This window comes from Salvelinus fontinalis, chromosome 9 (genome assembly GCF_029448725.1).
Source record: "Salvelinus fontinalis isolate EN_2023a chromosome 9, ASM2944872v1, whole genome shotgun sequence".
NCBI classification, from domain to species: domain Eukaryota; kingdom Metazoa; phylum Chordata; class Actinopteri; order Salmoniformes; family Salmonidae; genus Salvelinus; species Salvelinus fontinalis.
Window position 1 is genome coordinate 9,142,328 of NC_074673.1, and position 21,591 is coordinate 9,163,918.

At 47.3% G+C, this 21,591-nt stretch overlaps 2 protein-coding genes and 2 long non-coding RNA genes across 9 annotated transcripts in view; 1 reads left to right on the forward strand and 3 right to left on the reverse strand.

Moving 5' to 3' along the window:
- On the forward strand, window positions 1-5,714 carry LOC129862943 (troponin T, cardiac muscle isoforms-like). Its single transcript, XM_055935047.1, has 10 exons — window positions 1-9; window positions 399-448; window positions 1,946-2,003; window positions 2,403-2,519; window positions 2,627-2,704; window positions 3,257-3,370; window positions 3,539-3,651; window positions 3,852-3,942; window positions 4,739-4,776; window positions 5,518-5,714. The coding sequence occupies exons 1-10, from the start codon at window positions 1-3 to the stop codon at window positions 5,555-5,557; spliced, it is 708 nt and encodes a 235-aa protein (XP_055791022.1). The 3' UTR covers window positions 5,558-5,714.
- The window catches only part of LOC129862028 (dynamin-1-like protein), a 27,882-nt gene continuing 11,112 nt past the window's right edge, over window positions 4,822-21,591 (reverse strand). For 2 of the 4 annotated variants that reach the window (XM_055933319.1, XM_055933321.1), the window contains 9 exons: window positions 21,231-21,386; window positions 11,398-11,487; window positions 11,159-11,251; window positions 11,005-11,058; window positions 9,592-9,663; window positions 8,818-8,979; window positions 8,494-8,603; window positions 7,363-7,522; window positions 4,822-6,871 (listed from right to left, as the gene is read on the reverse strand). In XM_055933319.1, coding sequence (XP_055789294.1) covers window positions 6,815-6,871; window positions 7,363-7,522; window positions 8,494-8,603; window positions 8,818-8,979; window positions 9,592-9,663; window positions 11,005-11,058; window positions 11,159-11,251; window positions 11,398-11,487; window positions 21,231-21,386 — 954 coding nt within the window. In that variant the 3' untranslated portion in view covers window positions 4,822-6,814. The remainder of the gene's footprint in view (window positions 6,872-7,362; window positions 7,523-8,493; window positions 8,604-8,817; window positions 8,980-9,591; window positions 9,664-11,004; window positions 11,059-11,158; window positions 11,252-11,397; window positions 11,488-21,230; window positions 21,387-21,591) is intronic. The other 2 variants (XM_055933317.1, XM_055933318.1) reach the window with 1 other exon arrangement.
- On the reverse strand, window positions 12,680-17,072 carry LOC129862031 (uncharacterized). Its single transcript, XR_008760710.1, has 4 exons — window positions 16,899-17,072; window positions 16,297-16,540; window positions 15,138-15,746; window positions 12,680-14,920 (listed from the first exon to the last, which is right to left on the reverse strand). It is a non-coding gene; the product is annotated as an uncharacterized LOC129862031 (long non-coding RNA).
- Window positions 18,707-21,222, reverse strand: LOC129862030 (uncharacterized). Of its 3 annotated transcripts, XR_008760708.1 has the most exons (4): window positions 21,012-21,222; window positions 20,816-20,971; window positions 19,366-20,721; window positions 18,707-19,285 (listed from the first exon to the last, which is right to left on the reverse strand). It is a non-coding gene; the product is annotated as an uncharacterized LOC129862030 (long non-coding RNA). The 3 variants fall into 3 exon arrangements; XR_008760707.1 differs by having other exon boundaries at window positions 20,816-21,222; XR_008760709.1 differs by having other exon boundaries at window positions 19,229-19,247; window positions 20,816-21,222.

A 21,591-nucleotide genomic window follows, 5' to 3' on the forward strand; every position in this document is an offset into this window, starting at 1 on the left:
ATGAAAAATGTTTTGTATTTTTTGTCTATTTGAAAGATTTACTGCTTGTGTAAATGCCAATGCACTGTATATTGTATTACACAATAATACTTTTGACCCCACCCCATACAGCTTTAATAAAGGAGTATTCTATCCTGATTATCATGACATCCTTCTAATAATACTTACAACATTTACATTTAAGTCATTTAGCAGACGCTCTTATCCAGAGCGACTTACAAATTGGTGCATTCACCTTATGATATCCAGTGGAACAACCACTTTACAATAGTGCATCTAAATCTTTTAAGGGGGGGGGGTTAGAAGGATTACTTTATCCTATCCTAGGTATTCCTTAAAGAGGTGGGGTTTCAGGTGTCTCTTTTTTATGATACAACCTTTTGTATGATATTATCAAGCTAAGAGAGTCACTGTTCTTTATTACAGATGGAGCCAAGCCCAAACCAAAGTAAGTTTTTAGATTGAATTTGACAGACTGTGATTCAGGGCTCTTTTCAGTCTGTGAAGCTGAAGCGTTAAGGATTCAACAATAGAAATGTCAAGGTCGTTTCCGATTGAGCCGACATATGCAGCTTCTTTGTTGTTGTAATACCGCAAAACAGACGTGGCCGTGTCACCGCTACGGATTCCAGCTTTAAGACCGTGGCTCTTGTAAGGATCATAGGCCGTTGACGAATATCCTCCATCTCACTCGGTACGGGGCAAGTTTTTCCAGGTCACACCAGTTGAGGCCACTCTTATGTAACAGTATAACTTTAAACCGTCCACTCGCCCCGACACGGGCGCGAACCAGGGACCCTCTGCACACATCAACGACGGTCGCCCACGAAGCATCGTTACCCATCGCTCCACAAAGGCCACGGCCCTTGCAAAGCAAGGGGCAACACTACTTAAGTCTCAGAGCAAGTGACGTAACTGATTGAAATGCTACTAGCGCGTACCCGCTAACTAGCTAGCCATTTCACATCCGTTACACTCACCCCCCTTTCAACCTCCTCCTTTTCCGCAGCAACCAGTGATCCGGGTCAACAGCATCAATGTAACAGTATAACTTTAAACCGTCCCCTCGCCCCGACACGGGCGCGAACCAGGGACCCTCTGCACACATCAACAACGGTTGCCCACGAAGCACGGTCGTTACCCATCACTCCACAAAGGCCACGGCCCTTGCAAAGCAAGGGGCAACACTACTTAAGTCTCAGAGCAAGTGACGTAACTGATTGAAATGCTACTAGCGCGTACCCGCTAACTAGCTAGCCATTTCACATCCGTTACACTTAGTCATTTCTGCCTGGAGGACGCTCCTCCAAGTGTTTCTGGGTAGCCCATTTTTTATTTTCCCCTGACAGATGATACTGTAACGGTTTTCCTCCTCCTCTTCATCCGATGAGGAGGAGCAGGGATTGAACCAAAATGCAGCGGAGTTTGAAGACATGATTTATTAAAGAAAAAAACACGAAAACACGAACTTGACTAAACTAACAAAAACAACAAACGGTGTAGACAGACCTGGACGACGAACTCACATAAACACGAAGAACGCACGAACAGGGAAAATAGCCTACACATAAAAATGACGATAACCAAAACAAACCGAACAGTCCCTTATGGTGCGACAAACACAGACACAGGAGACAACCACCCACAACGAACACCGTGAACAACCTACCTAAATATGACTCTTAATTAGAGGAACGCCAAACACCTGCCTCTAATTAAGTGCCATACCAGGCAACCCATAAACCAACATAGAAACAGAAACCATAGAATTTCCACCCAAACTCACGTCCTGACCAACTATAACATACAACAAACTAACAGAAATAGGTCAGGAACGTGACAGATACGTTATATCATAAGTGGTCTTGAAAGATCACGACATTTACTGAAATGCTCAAATTGAGATTATATATACACATTATACACGCAATTTTAATTTCCATAGGTTTGTGCCAAACATCTCTGCACCAAAGATGCCTGATGGCGAGAAAGTGGATTTTGATGTAAGTTGAATCACATAAACACACACACCACAGGTGATTGGTGGCACCTTAAATGGGGAGGACGAGCTCGTGGTAATGGCTGGAGTGGAATGGTATCAAATACATCAAATGCGTGTTTGATGCCATTCCATTCGCTCCGTTCCCTCCATTATTATGAGCCGTCCTCCCCTCAGCAGCCTCCACTGACAAACACATCATGATAAGAAAACTAACTAACCATTCGTGACAGACTTGCCTCCAACTGTATCCTGTTAAGATGAAGCAAATGAGAGGTACAGAAAGTCAAAAGATGACGTCTAACTAAGGAAATGACTCTTTTCAGGGTGTATTACATGTATGTTGTCTTACCAAAACAAACTATTCTTATTACTTAATCTGATTCTTCTGTGTGGTGGTCAGGATATACACAGGAAGCGTCAGGAGAAGGACCTGTCTGAGCTCCAGTCTTTGATCGAGTCTCACTTTATCCAGAGGAAGAAGGAAGAAGAGGAGCTCATCAGTCTCGTCAACAGGATTGTGAGTCAGCCATTTTAGAATCTGGAGTGAATGTTCTTTCACTGTTCCTAGAAACATTGCAATGCGACACCTGACAACTTGGTCACTGAGTGTGCGTGTGTGTGCAGGAGAAACGTCGCGCAGAGAGGGCAGAGCAGCAGAGGGTTCGTGCAGAGAGGGAGAAGGAGAGGCAGGCCAGGGTTGCGGTGAGTCTTCTCCCCATTATGACACCTAACTAATGTGTGTTCTATGCTGGAATTGAACCCACAACCTGTGTGTTGCATACTCTTACCAACTGACAGGACCACATATGACTAATACAATATAACTTCTAATGGCTAACGGGGAAACAGATTGTGGATGTAATTTCTATGATAGATCTTGATATTTATTCCCTAATGTTTTGTGTCTTTCTTCCCTCATGCTCCGTGTCTTTCTTCCCTCATGCTCCGTGTCTTTCTTCCCTAATGCTCTGTGTCTTTCTTCCCTCATGCTCCGTGTCTTTCTTCCCTCGTGCTCCGTGTCTTTCTTCCCTCGTGCTCCGTGTCTTTCTTCCCTCGTGCTCCGTGTCTTTCTTCCCTCGTGCTCCGTGTCTTTCTTCCCTCATGCTCTGTGTCTTTCTTCCCTCATGCTCTGTGTCTTTCTTCCCTAATGCTCCGTGTCTTTCTTCCCTCGTGCTCCGTGTCTTTCTTCCCTCATGCTCTGTGTCTTTCTTCCCTAATGCTCTGTGTCTTTCATCCCTAATGCTCCGTGTGCAGGAGGAGAAGGACAGGAAGGAGGCAGAGGATCAGCGTAGGAAGCAGGATGATGACGCCAAGAAGAAGAAGGCTCTCACCAACATGACCCACCAGTATGGAGGTATCCAGCAGAAGGTCAGTGGAATATTGTATCTTCAAAAACATTTTAGAAAACAACCCCCAGTGTTTTCTTTATCATATATTGACAATAGTGTAACGGAAGCATCAAGTAATGTTAGGCAATGAACATTTCCTCCAAAATATCTTTGAGAACAATGGTATTTGTGATGTTTCAACACTCAGAGTGAAAACCGCAAAGGAGCCAAGAAACAGACAGAGAGAGAGAAGAAGAAAAAGATTCTTGCTGACCGAAGGAAACCTCTCAGCATCGACCATCTGAACGAGGACAAACTCAAGTATGACGTCATCGTTAAAATTCAAAATCAACCTGTCCTCAGAAAAGCTGAGTGTTATCATATTTATTTATGATGGTTTACGTCTGATTTTTTAAAGTTTATGACTGAACACATGACTATGTGAACGGTTCGAATGATGAACATTCTTCAGTGAGACCAGGGTTCTTTGGGGCGTGTTCTGATCCACTGTTGCCCAACAGGGAGAAGGCCAGTGAGATGTGGCAGCGGATGATGGAGTTGGAGGCAGAGAAGTTTGACCTCAGTGAGAAACTCAAGAAACAGAAGTATGATGTAAGTCACCTAGACAACACACATGACAAACTCAAGAAACAGAAGTATGATGTAAGTCACCTAGACAACACACATGACAAACTCAAGAAACAGAAGTATGATGAAGTCCCCTTGACCTAACACAGAAACAGGTATACAACAGTCACCCTCAATGAAGTACAATATTTTCCAGTATTTCTCAACGGCAGCAAGGTTTTCATAAGTTGAAAGGGATCTGGGTGGTCTTACCTTTAGTATTGACTATCGTCTCAGGTCGTGTAGTCCCGTCTCAGTGTATTCTCTCACCTTGAGATGCAGTCTCCTCTTCTTTCGGTTGGCGATGTGGGAGGTCCCAGGCAGTGGCTACATCAGAGGTGACCTACAGGTCAATTCTGAAGTCTACAGGGTCATCGGCAGGTTTCTGGGTTCATTTCTCCTCTCAACCTCCCTGGGATCTGAGGAATACTGTGATATAGTCTTGTCTTCTTTCGGTTGGCAATGAGAGTTCCCAGGCAGTGGGTACCAGGGTTGGGGTCAATTCCATTTCAATTCAGAAAGTAAACGAAATTCCAAATAAACATTTTCCTCATTGAAAATCATTGAAGACACTTGGAATTTCAAATTACTTCCTGAATTGGCCCAAACCCTGGTGGGTACATGAAAGGTGAACAAGTTAAACTAAAAGTGAATTATGTGGTCTATAGTATCATCACGCTCCTGGGTTTCTCTCCGATGGACTCCACCTGTACAGGTTTCCACCACAGTAACTAAAAGGTGTTGTTAATCAAAGCTTACAGCAAGTCTTGTGTCCTTACAGATTAACCAGCTTCTCACCCGGGTCCAGGACCACCAGAGGTAAGTAACACGGAGGTTCAGAATTTTGGACTTTGAGGGACAAAGAAATTCTGAGTCGTGTTTATTAGGGTACAAAATGAAAACACGTAGACTAATAAACAGACAAGCATCTCTTATTGGACGAGTATAGAGTACAGTTTAGAACAGTTTCTTCCATGTTGTGCCTAATGAACAAGACCCAGCATTGTGGTTTTCATTTTAATTGGGCTGAGTCACTGGTTTCCATTCCATCAACAACTCCATTTCCCATCATTCCTTTCAAACTCTCAAGCAGGGATGGTCAATTAATGACCAGTGGAACAAACATTGATTGAAACCAAAGAAACAGCCATGACCATCACTTACACCGCCTATGTCCGTCTGTGTGTACGCATTGCGTATAGCACGATCACTGCACGATAGCTTGAAGACATTGTAAGTGGTGACAATGCAAATTGCCAACATGGTCTGGTCTGAAATTACAGCACAAAACTTTTTAATGATAAACATCAAGCCAAAATAAGTAAAATCCTGTGTAACTGATGGACTGACAAACCATTAAAACGTATTCACACTTGACCCAGAAGTGGAACACTTTTACCGCCAGGCTCTTGCATGAGAGGGAGTGAGAACAAGTGCACACTTCTGGGTGAAGCATTAGACTCAGAATGCAGTGAAGTGCTGCAACAGAGACATTCACTACTGGGCTTACTACCTGGCTGCCAAGTGATTCAGATTTCTTAACCCTGTCCTGCCCCTCAGCGCCAAAGGTCGAGGCAAGAAGATGGGCCGTGTGAGGTAAAGGAGCAGCCGCCATGGTCGAGGGCAGACAGCCGTGACTGGCGATCGGCCCATGATGATAATGTGTCTGTATACGTGTTGATAAACACATTTGATGTTTATTGTTCCGTCTGGTATAACAGCAGACTGGATCACAAGTCAATAAATGACTCATTCAACTCTGGTACCACTTTTTGAGAATATACAGAATAAACCTGCCACTTCAAGTTAGACGTTGCCACACAATTCTGCCCTGCCTTTACTACCCAATAGTTTACCACATGGTATTGTGGGTATGACAACAAATTATCATTATCCATATCAATATAGTAGGACAAATGACCTCATCAATACACTAGATATCTTAAACACATTTAACGACAGACGTACAGTAGAGTCAAAATAACACACAAGACGGTGTAGCATTGTTTGGTGAAAAGACATGAAATCCCATTCAGAGAACATGGAAGTGTAAGGTTTGCAGCTGCATTGTGGTGCATTCAACCAACAAATAACACTTACTCTACGTCAGAGTGGCATTTCTCTGCGCTTTGTAAACATCAGCAACACAAATGAGAGATTGTTACCATGTAAGGACATTTTCTGCAGTAGCATAGACATGCGAGACAATAGATCAGTAACCATGATGAAGACAGACAGCATTTACAAGTCGCAGCATACATTCCAGCAAGCCAGAAACTAGAGTAAACATCTTTAATGTAACTCCACATTATTCAGTAGGTAGACCTCACACATTCATCAATATAATACTGACATATGAAAGACCATTTGGTGTGCGATGTGGTGCAGGTGAAGACTGATACTGTATAGGTCAAGTCCATATAATACAATCTACAACTATATCCAAATGTGCGTCCCCATTCTCATGTGGTTTTACACTCCCGGTCATGCATTTAACAAATGGTTGAAACTCCCTTCAGCCAAGGCTTACACCAATCCATTGCTTTTAAAACCATGACAGGGGAGTGTGGAAGTGACAACTTCAGGAGGATGGAGCATTGATGATACTCAATAAACACAAATTGCCACCAGTGTATTTCCAAAGTTGTCCGTCTCTGCAGTCCAGGTAGGTTTGAGACAGAACAGGGTTCAGTGCTTAGGGTCCATGTGGAGGGAGAGCGTATGGAGGGAGAGCGTATGGAGGGAGAGCGTATGGAGGGAGAGCGTATGGAGGGAGAGCGTATGGAGGGAGAGCGTATGGAGGGAGAGCGTATGGAGGGAGAGCGTATGGAGGGAGAGCGTATGGAGGGAGAGGCCCTCACCACAGGTGTGTTTCTCTGATCTCAGCGATCACCTGACTGGCTTTCTGCAAGGCCTGCGGACACAGAGTGGAAAAGACAGTTCAGATGAGCAAATTCATACAGAAACAAAACACCCCCAGTGACGTCAAAGCCAGAGGCCACAGTTAGTCCCATTAGCTGCTACATTCAAGCAGCAGTTAGATCACGTTTGAAAAGGGTTAAAACACACTACCAAGCTTCTCGTTTGTGGTGCTGTGAGTTACTGCCCCAAAAACACATGTGTCATATTTCAAACTCCCATAGTTCTGTAACTAATAGCAGGCCTGTACATTGAGCATGTCTTCAGACTCGGTGAGCACGTTCTACACACACACACACCTGTACCTTGAGCATGTCTTCAGACTCAGTGAGCACGTTCTACACACACACACACACACACCTGTACATTGAGCATGTCTTCAGACTCAGTGAACACGTTCTACACACACACACACACACACACACCTGTACATTGAGCATGTCTTCAGACTCAGTGAGCACGTTCTACACACACACACAGCTGTACCTTGAGCATGTCTGCAGCTTCGTTGCGTCTCTGGGCCATGTCTTCCGACTCAGTGAGCAGGTCATCCAGCAGACCAGCCTTATACAGCTGCCCCACCAGCTCACTCTGCAGGCTGTCCTTTACATGGTTCACCAGGAAGTGCATCACCGCCTTGGGCACGCTGCAGAAGGAAGTGCCGAGGGAGAGACAAGTACACTGTGTACTAAACATTAGGAACAACTGCTCTTTCTATGATAGACTGACGGGGTGAAAGCTATGATCCCTTAATGATGTCACCTGTTGGGCCTCCCGGGTGGCGCAGTGGTCTAGGGCACTGCATCGCAGTGCTAACTGCGCCACCAGAGTCTCTGGGTTTGCGCCCAGGCTCTGTCGCAGCCGGCCGCGACCGGGAGGTCCGTGGGGCGACGCACAATTGGCATAGCGTCGTCCGGGTTAGGGAGGGTTTGGCAGTATGTAAAAAAAAAAAAAAAAAAAATCATAAAATGTATGCACTCTACTGTAAGTCGCTCTGGATAAGAGCGTCTTCTAAATGACTAAAATGTAAATGTAAAATGTAAAAAATAAATAAAATGATGTCACCTGTTAAATACAGCGTCGATGAAGGGGAAGAGGCAGGTTAATGAAGGATTGTTAAGCCCTGAGACATGGATTGTGTATGTGTGCCATTCAGAGGGTGAATGGACGAGACAAAAGATTTAAGTGCCTTTGAACGGGGTGTGGTAGTAGATGCCAGGCGCATCGGTTTGAGTGTGTCAAGAACTGCAACACTGGTGAGGTTTTTCACGCTCAACAGTTTCCTGTGTGTATCAAGAAAGGTCCACCACCCATCAACATGGGCCAGCATTCCTGTGGAACGCTTTCAACACCTTGTAGAGTGTGTGTCCTGGTGAATTGAGGCTGTTCTGAGGGCAAAAGGGGGTGCAACTCAATATCAAGAAGGTGTTCCTAATGTTTTATCACTCAAAAATGATGACTTTATAAATTTCTTCGAAGCAGGTGAAAAGGAAAAGAGGACAGATTGAGAGTCAAGTAGAACGACAAATAAAACAGAGGAAAACCATTTCAGCATATTATTTCTAGAAATCACATGGAGTCTAACAACAGGAAGTAGAAACACAGCGGGCACCATACCTGTCCTGGATGTTTTTCCTGACGATGAGGAAGTAGGACTTGATAAGCCTCTCGATGACCTCACAGTCCCTCTGCTCTCTGGCCGACAGCTTCCTGGAAACGGGAACAGGCTGGGGGGGGGGATACAAGGACACAAACAGACCAATCACTGACAACTCAAAAAGTTATGTGGTTGCTTAGCATTAAAATCTTCTCTCAAACAGCCTAGAGATGAATCTCTTAGAATAAGTTTTACTCCTAAGAATTAAGAGTTACGTTAGATTTTTTTTGTATTATTATGTGGTAAATCAGGCTAAATATTTCTGTCTGGATGCTACTACCCACCACATCCAGCAGGTTGACGGCGTGGCCCCTCTGAGGGCTGCCAGGGTTAGAGGTCTGGAGCATGGACTTGTCTCCGCCCACCCCCTCCTCTCCCTTCTTCAACATGCCCCTCCAGTTCCCTGTCCCTACATCCTGGTCTCCCTGGAAACCACCACCTGCAGCCTGGAGACCAGGAAATAGACAGACAGAACGGTTAGAGGTCATTTATACAGTCTCCTTGAGATTAAAATCTCTTTTATAAGAGATCACTTTTCAGTAGAGCCTCAATCATACACGTGTGACCATGCATTTCCAAAAAGCATGCCTCTCTCCAGGCTACTACATCAGCCTGGCTGGTATGACGGAACATCTACAGACTATACAGTTATGCCTGCACATATACTGACTTTCTGGAAGAAATAGCATTCTGACAGTGGCAGAGTCACATATTGTACGAAGACTTCCCTCCAGGGACCCTTCCTCTGTACAGAAGCACACATGCCGGGAGGAGGTATCAGATGGGAAATGTAGTTCACCCTCAGAGGGGTGGAAGGGGAATAGAGAAGGGGAACACAGAATTGCACCATACACAAAGTAGGGTCTTCAGTCTTCAGGCTTGGAGTCAAGGGAGAATGATGGTGGCTTGGAGTCAAGGGCAATTCCATTTGAATTAGTTCTGAATTGACGACCGCCAATTTTACTTAAAGTTAACTTCCCAAATTAACTGAATTGAAATGAAGCCCAACCCTGGTTGAGGTAGGATGCAGACAGGCATTGAGTGACACAGGGACACACCTTGGGTCTTTCTCCTTCTGGGGGAGGAAGATCAGTGGGGGAGAGAGACTGACCCCCTGGGCCCTTAAAGGACTAGAGAGAGCGCGAGAGAGAGAGAGTGAAAGACGAAGGAGCAATGGACAGAAGACTAGAGGAAATAAAAAAATAATCGGACAGACAAGACACAGGGACAGACATATGGCTTCTAGCGCTGCTCTAAAGGACAGACTGGGAGCCATAAAGACATATGGCTTCTAGCGCTGCTCTAAAGGACAGACTGGGAGCCATAAAGACATATGGCTTCTAGCGCTGCTCTAAAGGGTAGACTGAGAGCCATAAAGACATATGGCTTCTAGCGCTGCTCTAAAGAGTAGACTGAGAGCCATAAAGACATATGGCTTCTAGCGCTGCTCTAAAGGATAGACTGAGAGCCATAAAGACATATGGCTTCTAGCGCTGCTCTAAAGAGTAGACTGAGAGCCATAAAGACATATGGCTTCTAGCGCTGCTCTAAAGGATAGACTGGGAGCCATAAAGACATATGGCTTCTAGCGCTGCTCTAAAGAGTAGACTGGGAGCCGTAAAGACATATGGCTTCTAGCGCTGCTCTAAAGGATAGACTGGGAGCCATAAAGACATATGGCTTCTAGCGCTGCTCTAAAGAGTAGACTGGGAGCCATAAAGACATATGGCTTCTAGCGCTGCTCTAAAGAGTAGACTGAGAGCCATTAAGACATATGGCTTCTAGCGCTGCTCTAAAGGATATACTGGGAGCCATAAAGACATATGGCTTCTAGCGCTGCTCTAAAGAGTAGACTGGGAGCCGTAAAGACATATGGCTTCTAGCGCTGCTCTAAAGGATATACTGGGAGCCATAAAGACATATGGCTTCTAGCGCTGCTCTAAAGAGTAGACTGAGAGCCATAAAGACAAAGCTTCTAGCGCTGCTCTAAAGAGTAGACTGGGAGCCATAAAGACATATGGCTTCTAGCGCTGCTCTAAAGGATATACTGGGAGCCATAAAGACATATGGCTTCTAGCGCTGCTCTAAAGAGTAGACTGGGAGCCATAAAGATATATGGCTTCTAGCGCTGCTCTAAAGGATAGACTGGGAGCCATAAAGACATATGGCTTCTAGCGCTGCTCTAAAGGTTAGACTGGGAGCCATAAAGACATATGGCTTCTAGCGCTGCTCTAAAGGTTAGACTGGGAGCCATAAAGACATATGGCTTCTAGCGCTGCTCTAAAGAGTAGACTGGGAGCCGTAAAGACATATGGCTTCTAGCGCTGCTCTAAAGAGTAGACTGGGAGCCATAAAGACATATGGCTTCTAGCGCTGCTCTAAAGGGTAGACTGGGAGCCGTAAAGAAACAGTGAGAAAACTGTACTTTTTGTAGCGATCGAACAAATCCTAACCATATGACGGTCTGTTACCTTATCCCGAGGAACAGACGAGGGCAGCTCTCTCATTCTGTTACGTCTTTGTTCCTATGACACACAACCACATGATATCATTAAGTACAACACTTCATATACTGTAGAATAGAATTTAAAGAAGCAATTTCCAACTCTGAACAATGTTTCATACCTCTATGTTGTTGTTCATGAGGCCACAGGCATCAGCAAAGTCAGGGTGTTTGGTGTTAATGTAGGCCAACTCAATGGCCACCAGGTTATGAACCTGAAAAGAAAGACAGGAAATGTGATTTGGTACACTTAAATCTATGGGGTTTATGGGTTATTGTAGTGAATCAGAGAGCATTTACAAACATTTATAATGGCTTATTCATGCAAATGATTCTAAAAAGTGTAAGCGAAAACACTCACCATCTCATTGGTGACTGGTAACCTTTTCCTGAGGAGGGATGTGACCACTTCTACTATGGCATCATGGAGCTTAGGAAACCTCAAAAGCTCCTAGAGAGATACAACACAAATTCAACAAATTAACAAGGCACACCGGTTACTTGAAATGCATTCCAGGTGACTACCTCATGAAGCTGGTTGAGAGAATGCCAAGTGTGCAAAGCTGTCATCAAGGCAAAGGGTGGCTACTTTGAATTCTCAAATATATTTTGATTTGCTTACTTCATGATTCCATGTGTTATTTCATAGTTTTGATGTCTTCACTATTATTCTACAACATAGAAAACAGTACAAATACAGAAAAACCCTAGAATTAGGTGTGTCTACACTAGTACCACTCAAAAGTTACACACTGAACCACTCAGAAGTTACGCATACATAAACTCAACAAAAAAGAAACACCCCTTTTTCAGGACCCTGTCTTTCAAAGATAATTGGTAAAAATCCAAATAACTTCACAGATCTTCATTGTAAAGGGTTTAAACATGGTTTCCCATGCTTATTCAATGAACCATAAACAATTAATGAACATGCACCTGTGGAACGGTCGTTAAGACACTAACAGCTTACAGACGGTAGACAATTAAGGTCACAGTTATGAAAACATAGGACACTAAAGAGGCCTTTCTACTGACTGAAAAACACCAAAAGAAAGATGCCCAGGGTCCCTGCTCATCTGCGTGAACGTGCCTTAGGCATGCTGCAAGGAGGCATGAGGACTGCAGATGTGGCCAGGGCAATAAATTGCAATGTCCGTACTGTGAGACGCCTAAGACAGCGCTACTGGGAGACAGGACGGACAGCCGATCGCCCACGCAGTGGCAGACCATGTGTAACAACACCTAAACAGGATCGGTACATCCGAACATCACACCTGCGGGACAAGTACAGGATGGCAACAACAACTGCCCGAGTTACACCAGGAACGCACAATCCCTCCATCAGGGGCTCAGACTGTCCGCAATAGGCTGAGAGAGTGATAATGGAATTTACGTTTAAATTAATGATTAGAATATTCCACCCTGAAACCATATAATTGTATGAAATTGATTAGAACCATAAAATTTTATTCTGATGATGTGTGTAGTTTTAGTCAGAATTTTGTTAAAACAATGTATCTGTATAGTGGAAAACCCCAGACTGTCTGAGCAAGGCGTAGCTCAGGATTTTAACTTGTGTGTGTGTGTGTGTGTGTGTGTGTGTGTGTGTGTGGGGGGGGGGGGGGGGGGGGGGGGGGGGGCAAAGAAAGATACCGAGAACAGTTAGACTGTGTTTGAACCCACCTGGCAGGAACTGAGAACTTATGAGGACAGGGAGGACTTCTCAAGGTTTCCCTAATCTCGGGGGAGTGGAACTGCCGGTAGCCCACGCGGCTTGGTAGTGATAAACAGTGATACAACTCACCTACTGTTCGTATGTATGTGCGTATGATATCTACTGTTCGTGTGGAAGTATGTGCGCAGCTATAAAATGGATGTTTTTGTATTCTTCACTTCAGAGCGCTCTCGTGAATAAACATTTGACTATTATAGGCTAGGCCTCTGTTTTCATTTCAACCAGTATCTTACAAATTCTGGGTTGCAGACTGAGTAGTTAAAGTTCAGTTTATGAACATTGAGAACATACTTCTCTTAACAGAGAGGCTGGACTGATGGCTTGTAGGCCTGTTTTTCAGCTTCTATATACCAGCTTTGATGCACCTGTACTGTCTCCGCCTTCTAGATGATAGCGGGGTGAACAGGCCGTGGCTCGGGTGGCTGAGGTCCTTGATGATGTTCTTGGCCTTCCTGTGACATCGGGTGCTGTAGGTGTCCTGGAGGGCAGGCAGTGTGCTCCCGGTGATGCGTTGGGCAGACCTCACCACCCTCTGGAGAACACTGCGGTTGTGTGCAGTGCCGTACCAGGCGGTGATACAGCCCGACAGGATTCTCTCAACGGTGCCTCTGTAGAAGCTTGGCTGTGGTCAATGAACAGCATTATTACATAGGTATTTATCTTGAGGTGGGATAGGGCAGTGTGCAGTGCAATGGCGATTGCGTCTGTGGATCTGAAAATTGTTGTGGGACTAGGGTGTCTGGTAAGGTGGAGGCGATATGGTCATTAACTAGCCTCTCAAAGCACTTCATGATGACAGAAGTGAGTGCTACAGGGCGATAGTCATTTAGTTCAGTTACATTCGCTTTCTTGGGTACAGGAACAATGGTGGACATCTTGAAGCAAGTGGGGACAACAGACCGGGAAAGGGAGAGATTGAATATGTCCGTAAACACTCAAGAGGACACGACTTGGGATGCCGTCTGGGCCTGCAGCCTCGTGTGGGTTAACATGCTTAGTCCAGGGACTGAACGTTGGCAAGTAATATACTGGGAAGCAGTGGATGGTATGCACGCCACCTGAGTCTGACTAGGGCACAACTCCTATCTCTTCAACGTGGGCGGTTCGGTGCAGCTCCTGGGATGATCAGAACTGACTAGGGCACAACTCCTATCTCTTCTCCAACGTGGGCGGTTCGGTGCAGCTCCTGGGATGATCAGAACTCCCTCGGGAAGGTCAAAACAAAGGATCCAGGTCAGGGAAGTCCAATTTCTGGTAAGTGACCGCCGATCTAATATCCAAAAGTTATTTCCGGCTGTACATAATAATACAAGAAACATTCTGAGTAAATAATGTAAGAAATAACACTGAACAAAAAAAACGAAATACTGCAAAGTTGGCTAGGAGCAAGGCGACCGTGTCTGTCGGCCACCATCTTTTTAAAATGTATTTATTTATTTTACCTTTATTTAACTAGGCAAGTCAGTTAAGAACAAATTCTTATTTTCAATGATGGCCTAGGAACAGTGGGTTAACTGCCTTGTTCAGGGGCAGAACGACAGATTTGTACCTTGTCAGCTCGGTGATTCAATCCAGCAACCTTTGGGATACTGGTCCAACGCTCTAACCACTAGGCTATCTGCCGCCCCACAAATGTACTGCCAAAACAGAGTGTGTGTGCGTCCCTCTACCTGTGTGCTGTAGTTGCTGTGTGTGTGTGTGTGTGTCCCTCTACCTGTGTGCTGTAGTTGCTGTGTGTGTGTGTGTGTGTGTGTGTGTCCCTCTACCTGTGTGCTGTAGTTGCTGTGTGTGTGTGTGTGTCCGTCCCTCTACCTGTGTGCTGTAGTTGCTGTGTGTGTGTGTGTGTCCGTCCCTCTACCTGTGTGCTGTAGTTGCTGTGTGTGTGTGTCCGTCCCTCTACCTGTGTGCTGTAGTTGCTGTGTGTGTGTGTGTGTGTGTGTGTGTGTGTGTGTGTGTGTGTGTGTGTGTGTGTGTGTGTGTGTGTGTGTCCCTCTACCTGTGTGCTGTAGTTGCTGTGTGTGTGTGTGTGTGTGTGTGTGTCCCTCTACCTGTGTGCTGTAGTTGCTGTGTGTGTGTCCCTCTACCTGTGTGCTGTGTGTGTGTCCCTCTACCTGTGTGCTGTAGTTGCTGTGTGTGTGTGTCCCTCTACCTGTGTGCTGCAGTTGCTGTGTGTGTGTGTGTCCCGTAGTTGCGTGTCCTGTAGTTGCTGTGTGTGTGTGTGTGTCCCTCTACCTGTGTGCTGTAGTTGCTGTGTGTGTGTCCCTCTACCTGTGTGCTGTAGTTGCTGTGTGTGTGTGTGTGTGTGTGTGTGTCCCTCTACCTGTGTGCTGTAGTTGCTGTGTGTGTGTGTGTGTGTGTCCCTCTACCTGTGTGCTGTAGTTGCTGTGTGTGTGTGTCCCTCTACCTGTGTGCTGTAGTTGCTGTGTGTGTGTGTGTGTGTCCCTCTACCTGTGTGCTGTAGTTGCTGTGTGTGTGTGTGTGTGTGTGTGTGTCCCTCTACCTGTGTGCTGTAGTTGCTGTGTGTGTGTGTGTGTGTGTGTGTCCCTCTACCTGTGTGCTGTAGTTGCTGTGTGTGTGTGTGTGTGTGTGTGTGTGTGTCCCTCTACCTGTGTGCTGTAGTTGCTGTGTGTGTGTGTGTGTGTGTGTGTCCCTCTACCTGTGTGCTGTAGTTGCTGTGTGTGTGTGTGTGTGTGTGTGTGTCCCTCTACCTGTGTGCTGTAGTTGCTGTGTGTGTGTGTGTGTGTGTGTGTGTTTCCCTCTACCTGTGTGCTGTAGTTGCTTTGTGTGTGTGTGTGTGGGCACTCTACCTGTGTGCTGTAGTTGCTGTGTGTGTGTGTGTGTTCCTCTACCTGTGTGCTGTAGTTGCTGTGTGTGTGTGTGTGTCCCTCTACCTGTGTGCTGTAGTTGCTGTGTGTGTGTGTGTGTGTGTCCCTCTACCTGTGTGCTGTAGTTGCTGTGTGTGTGTGTCCCTCTACCTGTGTGCTGTAGTTGCTGTGTGTGTGTGTGTTCCTCTACCTGTGTGCTGTAGTTGCTGTGTGTGTGTGTGTTCCTCTACCTGTGTGCTGTAGTTGCTGTGTGTGTGTGTGTTCCTCTACCTGTGTGCTGTAGTTGCTGTGTGTGTGTGTGTCCCTCTACCTGTGTGCTGTAGTTGCTGTGTGTGTGTGTGTCCCTCTACCTGTGTGCTGTAGTTGCTGTGTGTGTGTGTGTCCCTCTACCTGTGTGCTGTAGTTGCTGTGTGTGTGTGTGTCCCTCTACCTGTGTGCTGTAGTTGCTGTGTGTGTGTGTGTCCCTCTACCTGTGTGCTGTAGTTGCTGTGTGTGTGTGTGTCCCTCTACCTGTGTGCTGTAGTTGCTGTGTGTGTGTGTGTCCCTCTACCTGTGTGCTGTAGTTGCTGTGTGTGTGTGTGTCCCTCTACCTGTGTGCTGTAGTTGCTGTGTGTGTGTGTGTCCCTCTACCTGTGTGCTGTAGTTGCTGTGTGTGTGTGTGTCCCTCTACCTGTATGTGTGTGTGTGTGTGTCCCTCTACCTGTGTGCTGTAGTTGCTGTGTGTGTGTGTCCCTCTACCTGTGTGCTGTAGTTGCTGTGTGTGTGTGTGTTCCTCTACCTGTGTGCTGTAGTTGCTGTGTGTGTGTGTGTGTGTCCCTCTACCTGTGTGTGTGTGTGTGTGTGTGTGTGTGTGTGTCCCTCTACCTGTGTGTGTGTGTGTGTGTGTGTGTGTGTGTGTCCCTCTACCTGTGTGCTGTAGTTGCTGTGTGTGTGTGTCCCTCTACCTGTGTGCTGTAGTTGCTGTGTGTGTGTGTGTCCCTCTACCTGTGTGCTGTAGTTGCTGTGTGTGTGTGTGTCCCTCTACCTGTGTGCTGTAGTTGCTGTGTGTGTGTGTGTCCCTCTACCTGTGTGCTGTAGTTGCTGTGTGTGTGTGTGTCCCTCTACCTGTGTGCTGTAGTTGCTGTGTGTGTGTGTGTCCCTCTACCTGTGTGCTGTAGTTGCTGTGTGTGTGTGTGTCCCTCTACCTGTGTGCTGTAGTTGCTGTGTGTGTGTGTGTGTGTCCCTCTACCTGTGTGCTGTAGTTGCTGTGTGTGTGTGTGTGTGTCCCTCTACCTGTATGTGTGTGTGTGTGTGTCCCTCTACCTGTGTGCTGTAGTTGCTGTGTGTGTGTGTCCCTCTACCTGTGTGCTGTAGTTGCTGTGTGTGTGTGTGTTCCTCTACCTGTGTGCTGTAGTTGCTGTGTGTGTGTGTGTGTGTCCCTCTACCTGTGTGTGTGTGTGTGTGTGTGTGTGTGTGTGTGTCCCTCTACCTGTGTGTGTGTGTGTGTGTGTGTGTGTGTGTGTGTCCCTCTACCTGTGTGTGTGTGGTGTGTGTGTGTGTGTGTGTGTCCCTCTACCTGTGTGTGTGTGTGTGTGTGTGTGTGTGTGTGTCACTCTACCTGTGTGTGTGTGTGTGTGTGTGTGTGTGTGTGTCCCTCTACCTGTGTGCTGTAGTTGCTGTGTGTGTGTGTGTCCCTCTACCTGTGTGCTGTAGTTGCTGTGTGTGTGTGTGTCCCTCTACCTGTGTGCTGTAGTTGCTGTGTGTGTGTGTGTCCCTCTACCTGTGTGCTGTAGTTGCTGTGTGTGTGTGTGTCCCTCTACCTGTGTGCTGTAGTTGCTGTGTGTGTGTGTGTCCCTCTACCTGTGTGCTGTAGTTGCTGTGTGTGTGTGTGTCCCTCTACCTGTGTGCTGTAGTTGCTGTGTGTGTGTGTGTCCCTCTACCTGTGTGCTGTAGTTGCTGTGTGTGTGTGTGTCCCTCTACCTGTGTGCTGTAGTTGCTGTGTGTGTGTGTGTCCCTCTACCTGTGTGCTGTAGTTGCTGTGTGTGTGTGTGTCCCTCTACCTGTGTGCTGTAGTTGCTGTGTGTGTGTGTGTCCCTCTACCTGTGTGCTGTAGTTGCTGTGTGTGTGTGTGTCCCTCTACCTGTGTGCTGTAGTTGCTGTGTGTGTGTGTGTCCCTCTACCTGTGTGCTGTAGTTGCTGTGTGTGTGTGTGTCCCTCTACCTGTGTGCTGTAGTTGCTGTGTGTGTGTGTGTGTGTCCCTCTACCTGTGTGCTGTAGTTGCTGTGTGTGTGTGTGTGTGTCCCTCTACCTGTGTGCTGTAGTTGCTGTGTGTGTGTGTGTGTGTCCCTCTACCTGTATGTGTGTGCTGTAGTTGCTGTGTGTGTGTGTGTGTCCCTCTACCTGTGTGCTGTAGTTGCTGTGTGTGTGTGTGTGTGTCCCTCTACCTGTGTGCTGTAGTTGCTGTGTGTGTGTGTGTGTGTCCCTCTACCTGTGTGCTGTAGTTGCTGTGTGTGTGTGTGTGTCCCTCTACCTGTGTGCTGTAGTTGCTGTGTGTGTGTGTGTGTCCCTCTACCTGTGTGCTGTAGTTGCTGTGTGTGTGTGTGTGTCCCTCTACCTGTGTGCTGTAGTTGCTGTGTGTGTGTGTGTGTCCCTCTACCTGTGTGCTGTAGTTGCTGTGTGTGTGTGTGTGTCCCTCTACCTGTGTGCTGTAGTTGCTGTGTGTGTGTGTGTGTCCCTCTACCTGTGTGCTGTAGTTGCTGTGTGTGTGTGTGTGTCCCTCTACCTGTGTGCTGTAGTTGCTGTGTGTGTGTGTGTGTCCCTCTACCTGTGTGCTGTAGTTGCTGTGTGTGTGTGTGTGTCCCTCTACCTGTGTGCTGTAGTTGCTGTGTGTGTGTGTGTGTCCCTCTACCTGTGTGCTGTAGTTGCTGTGTGTGTGTGTGTCCCTCTACCTGTGTGCTGTAGTTGCTGTGTGTGTGTGTGTCCCTCTACCTGTGTGCTGTAGTTGCTGTGTGTGTGTGTGTCCCTCTACCTGTGTGCTGTAGTTGCTGTGTGTGTGTGTGTCCCTCTACCTGTGTGCTGTAGTTGCTGTGTGTGTGTGTGTCCCTCTACCTGTGTGCTGTAGTTGCTGTGTGTGTGTGTGTCCCTCTACCTGTGTGCTGTAGTTGCTGTGTGTGTGTGTGTCCCTCTACCTGTGTGCTGTAGTTGCTGTGTGTGTGTGTGTCCCTCTACCTGTGTGCTGTAGTTGCTGTGTGTGTGTGTGTCCCTCTACCTGTGTGCTGTAGTTGCTGTGTGTGTGTGTGTGTCCCTCTACCTGTGTGCTGTAGTTGCTGTGTGTGTGTGTGTGTCCCTCTACCTGTGTGCTGTAGTTGCTGTGTGTGTGTGTGTCCCTCTACCTGTGTGCTGTAGTTGCTGTGTGTGTGTGTGTCCCTCTACCTGTGTGCTGTAGTTGCTGTGTGTGTGTGTGTCCCTCTACCTGTGTGCTGTAGTTGCTGTGTGTGTGTGTGTCCCTCTACCTGTGTGCTGTAGTTGCTGTGTGTGTGTGTGTCCCTCTACCTGTGTGCTGTAGTTGCTGTGTGTGTGTGTGTCCCTCTACCTGTGTGCTGTAGTTGCTGTGTGTGTGTGTGTCCCTCTACCTGTGTGCTGTAGTTGCTGTGTGTGTGTGTGTCCCTCTACCTGTGTGCTGTAGTTGCTGTGTGTGTGTGTCCCTCTACCTGTGTGCTGTAGTTGCTGTGTGTGTGTGTCCCCCTCTACCTGTGTGCTGTAGTTGCTGTGTGTGTGTGTCCCCCTCTACCTGTGTGCTGTAGTTGCTGTGTGTGTGTGTCCCTCTACCTGTGTGCTGTAGTTGCTGTGTGTGTGTGTCCCTCTACCTGTGTGCTGTAGTTGCTGTGTGTGTGTGTCCCTCTACCTGTGTGCTGTAGTTGCTGTGTGTGTGTGTCCCTCTACCTGTGTGCTGTAGTTGCTGTGTGTGTGTGTCCCTCTACCTGTGTGCTGTAGTTGCTGTGTGTGTGTGTGTCCCTCTACCTGTGTGCTGTAGTTGCTGTGTGTGTGTGTCCCTCTACCTGTGTGCTGTAGTTGCTGTGTGTGTGTGTCCCTCTACCTGTGTGCTGTAGTTGCTGTGTGTGTGTGTGTCCCTCTACCTGTGTGCTGTAGTTGCTGTGTGTGTGTGTCCCTCTACCTGTGTGCTGTAGTTGCTGTGTGTGTGTGTGTCCCTCTACCTGTGTGCTGTAGTTGCTGTGTGTGTGTGTGTCCCTCTACCTGTGTGCTGTAGTTGCTGTGTGTGTGTGTGTGTCCCTCTACCTGTGTGCTGCAGTTGCTGTGTGTGTGTGTGTCCCTCTACCTGTGTGCTGTAGTTGCTGTGTGTGTGTGTGTGTGTGTGTCCCTCTACCTGTGTGCTGTAGTTGCTGTGTGTGTGTGTGTCCCTCTACCTGTGTGCTGTAGTTGCTGTGTGTGTGTGTCCCTCTACCTGTGTGCTGTAGTTGCTGTGTGTGTGTGTCCCTCTACCTGTGTGCTGTAGTTGCTGTGTGTGTGTGTCCCTCTACCTGTGTGCTGTAGTTGCTGTGTGTGTGTGTCCCTCTACCTGTGTGCTGTAGTTGCTGTGTGTGTGTGTCCCTCTACCTGTGTGCTGTAGTTGCTGTGTGTGTGTGTGTGTGTGTGTGTGTGTGTCCCTCTACCTGTGTGTGTGTGTCCCTCTACCTGTGTGTGTGTGTCCCTCTACCTGTGTGCTGTAGTTGCTGTGTGTGTGTGTCCCTCTACCTGTGTGCTGTAGTTGCTGTGTGTGTGTGTCCCTCTACCTGTGTGCTGTAGTTGCTGTGTGTGTGTGTGTCCCTCTACCTGTGTGCTGTAGTTGCTGTGTGTGTGTGTGTCCCTCTACCTGTGTGCTGTAGTTGCTGTGTGTGTGTGTGTCCCTCTACCTGTGTGCTGTAGTTGCTGTGTGTGTGTGTGTCCCTCTACCTGTGTGCTGTAGTTGCTGTGTGTGTGTGTCCCTCTACCTGTGTGCTGTAGTTGCTGTGTGTGTGTGTGTCCCTCTACCTGTGTGCTGTAGTTGCTGTGTGTGTGTGTGTCCCTCTACCTGTGTGCTGTAGTTGCTGTGTGTGTGTGTGTCCCTCTACCTGTGTGCTGTAGTTGCTGTGTGTGTGTGTCCCTCTACCTGTGTGCTGTAGTTGCTGTGTGTGTGTGTGTCCCTCTACCTGTGTGCTGTAGTTGCTGTGTGTGTGTGTGTGTGTGTGTGTGTGTCCCTCTACCTGTGTGCTGTAGTTGCTGTGTGTGTGTGTCCCTCTACCTGTGTGCTGTAGTTGCTGTGTGTGTGTGTCCCCCTCTACCTGTGTGCTGTAGTTGCTGTGTGTGTGTGTGTCCCTCTACCTGTGTGCTGTAGTTGCTGTGTGTGTGTGTCCCTCTACCTGTGTGCTGTAGTTGCTGTGTGTGTGTGTGTCCCTCTACCTGTGTGCTGTAGTTGCTGTGTGTGTGTGTCCCTCTACCTGTGTGCTGTAGTTGCTGTGTGTGCGTGTCTAGTCTACCTGTGTGCTGTAGTTGCTGTGTGTGTGTGTGTGTCCCTCTACCTGTGTGCTGTAGTTGCTGTGTGTGTGTGTGTGTCCCTCTACCTGTGTGCTGTAGTTGCTGTGTGTGTGTGTGTGTGTGTGTGTGTGTGTGTCCCTCTACCTGTGTGCTGTAGTTGCTGCAGTGCTGGATGATCCTCTGCATCTCCTCGTGGACCAGCTCCACACAGCGCAGACTGGGCTCCTCCAGTCTCTTCACCTGTCTCTTCACCAGCAGCTCAAACGACACCTCAGGCACAAACAGGGCTGGCCGCGGGCCCTACAGAGAGAGAGAAAGAGACTACATTACCCAGCAGTCTCTGGCTAACACACAACTCACAGTTTAGAAGAACACTTAAGTGTTCATTTTCTTGAGAGAAGGTAAATGTGTCTTTTTCTGCTTTGAACTCAAGTTAAACAAACAAGCTTACGCCTTAAACAGATGTGTCAAACTGATCGTCAAAACACTGAACATTGCATCATTA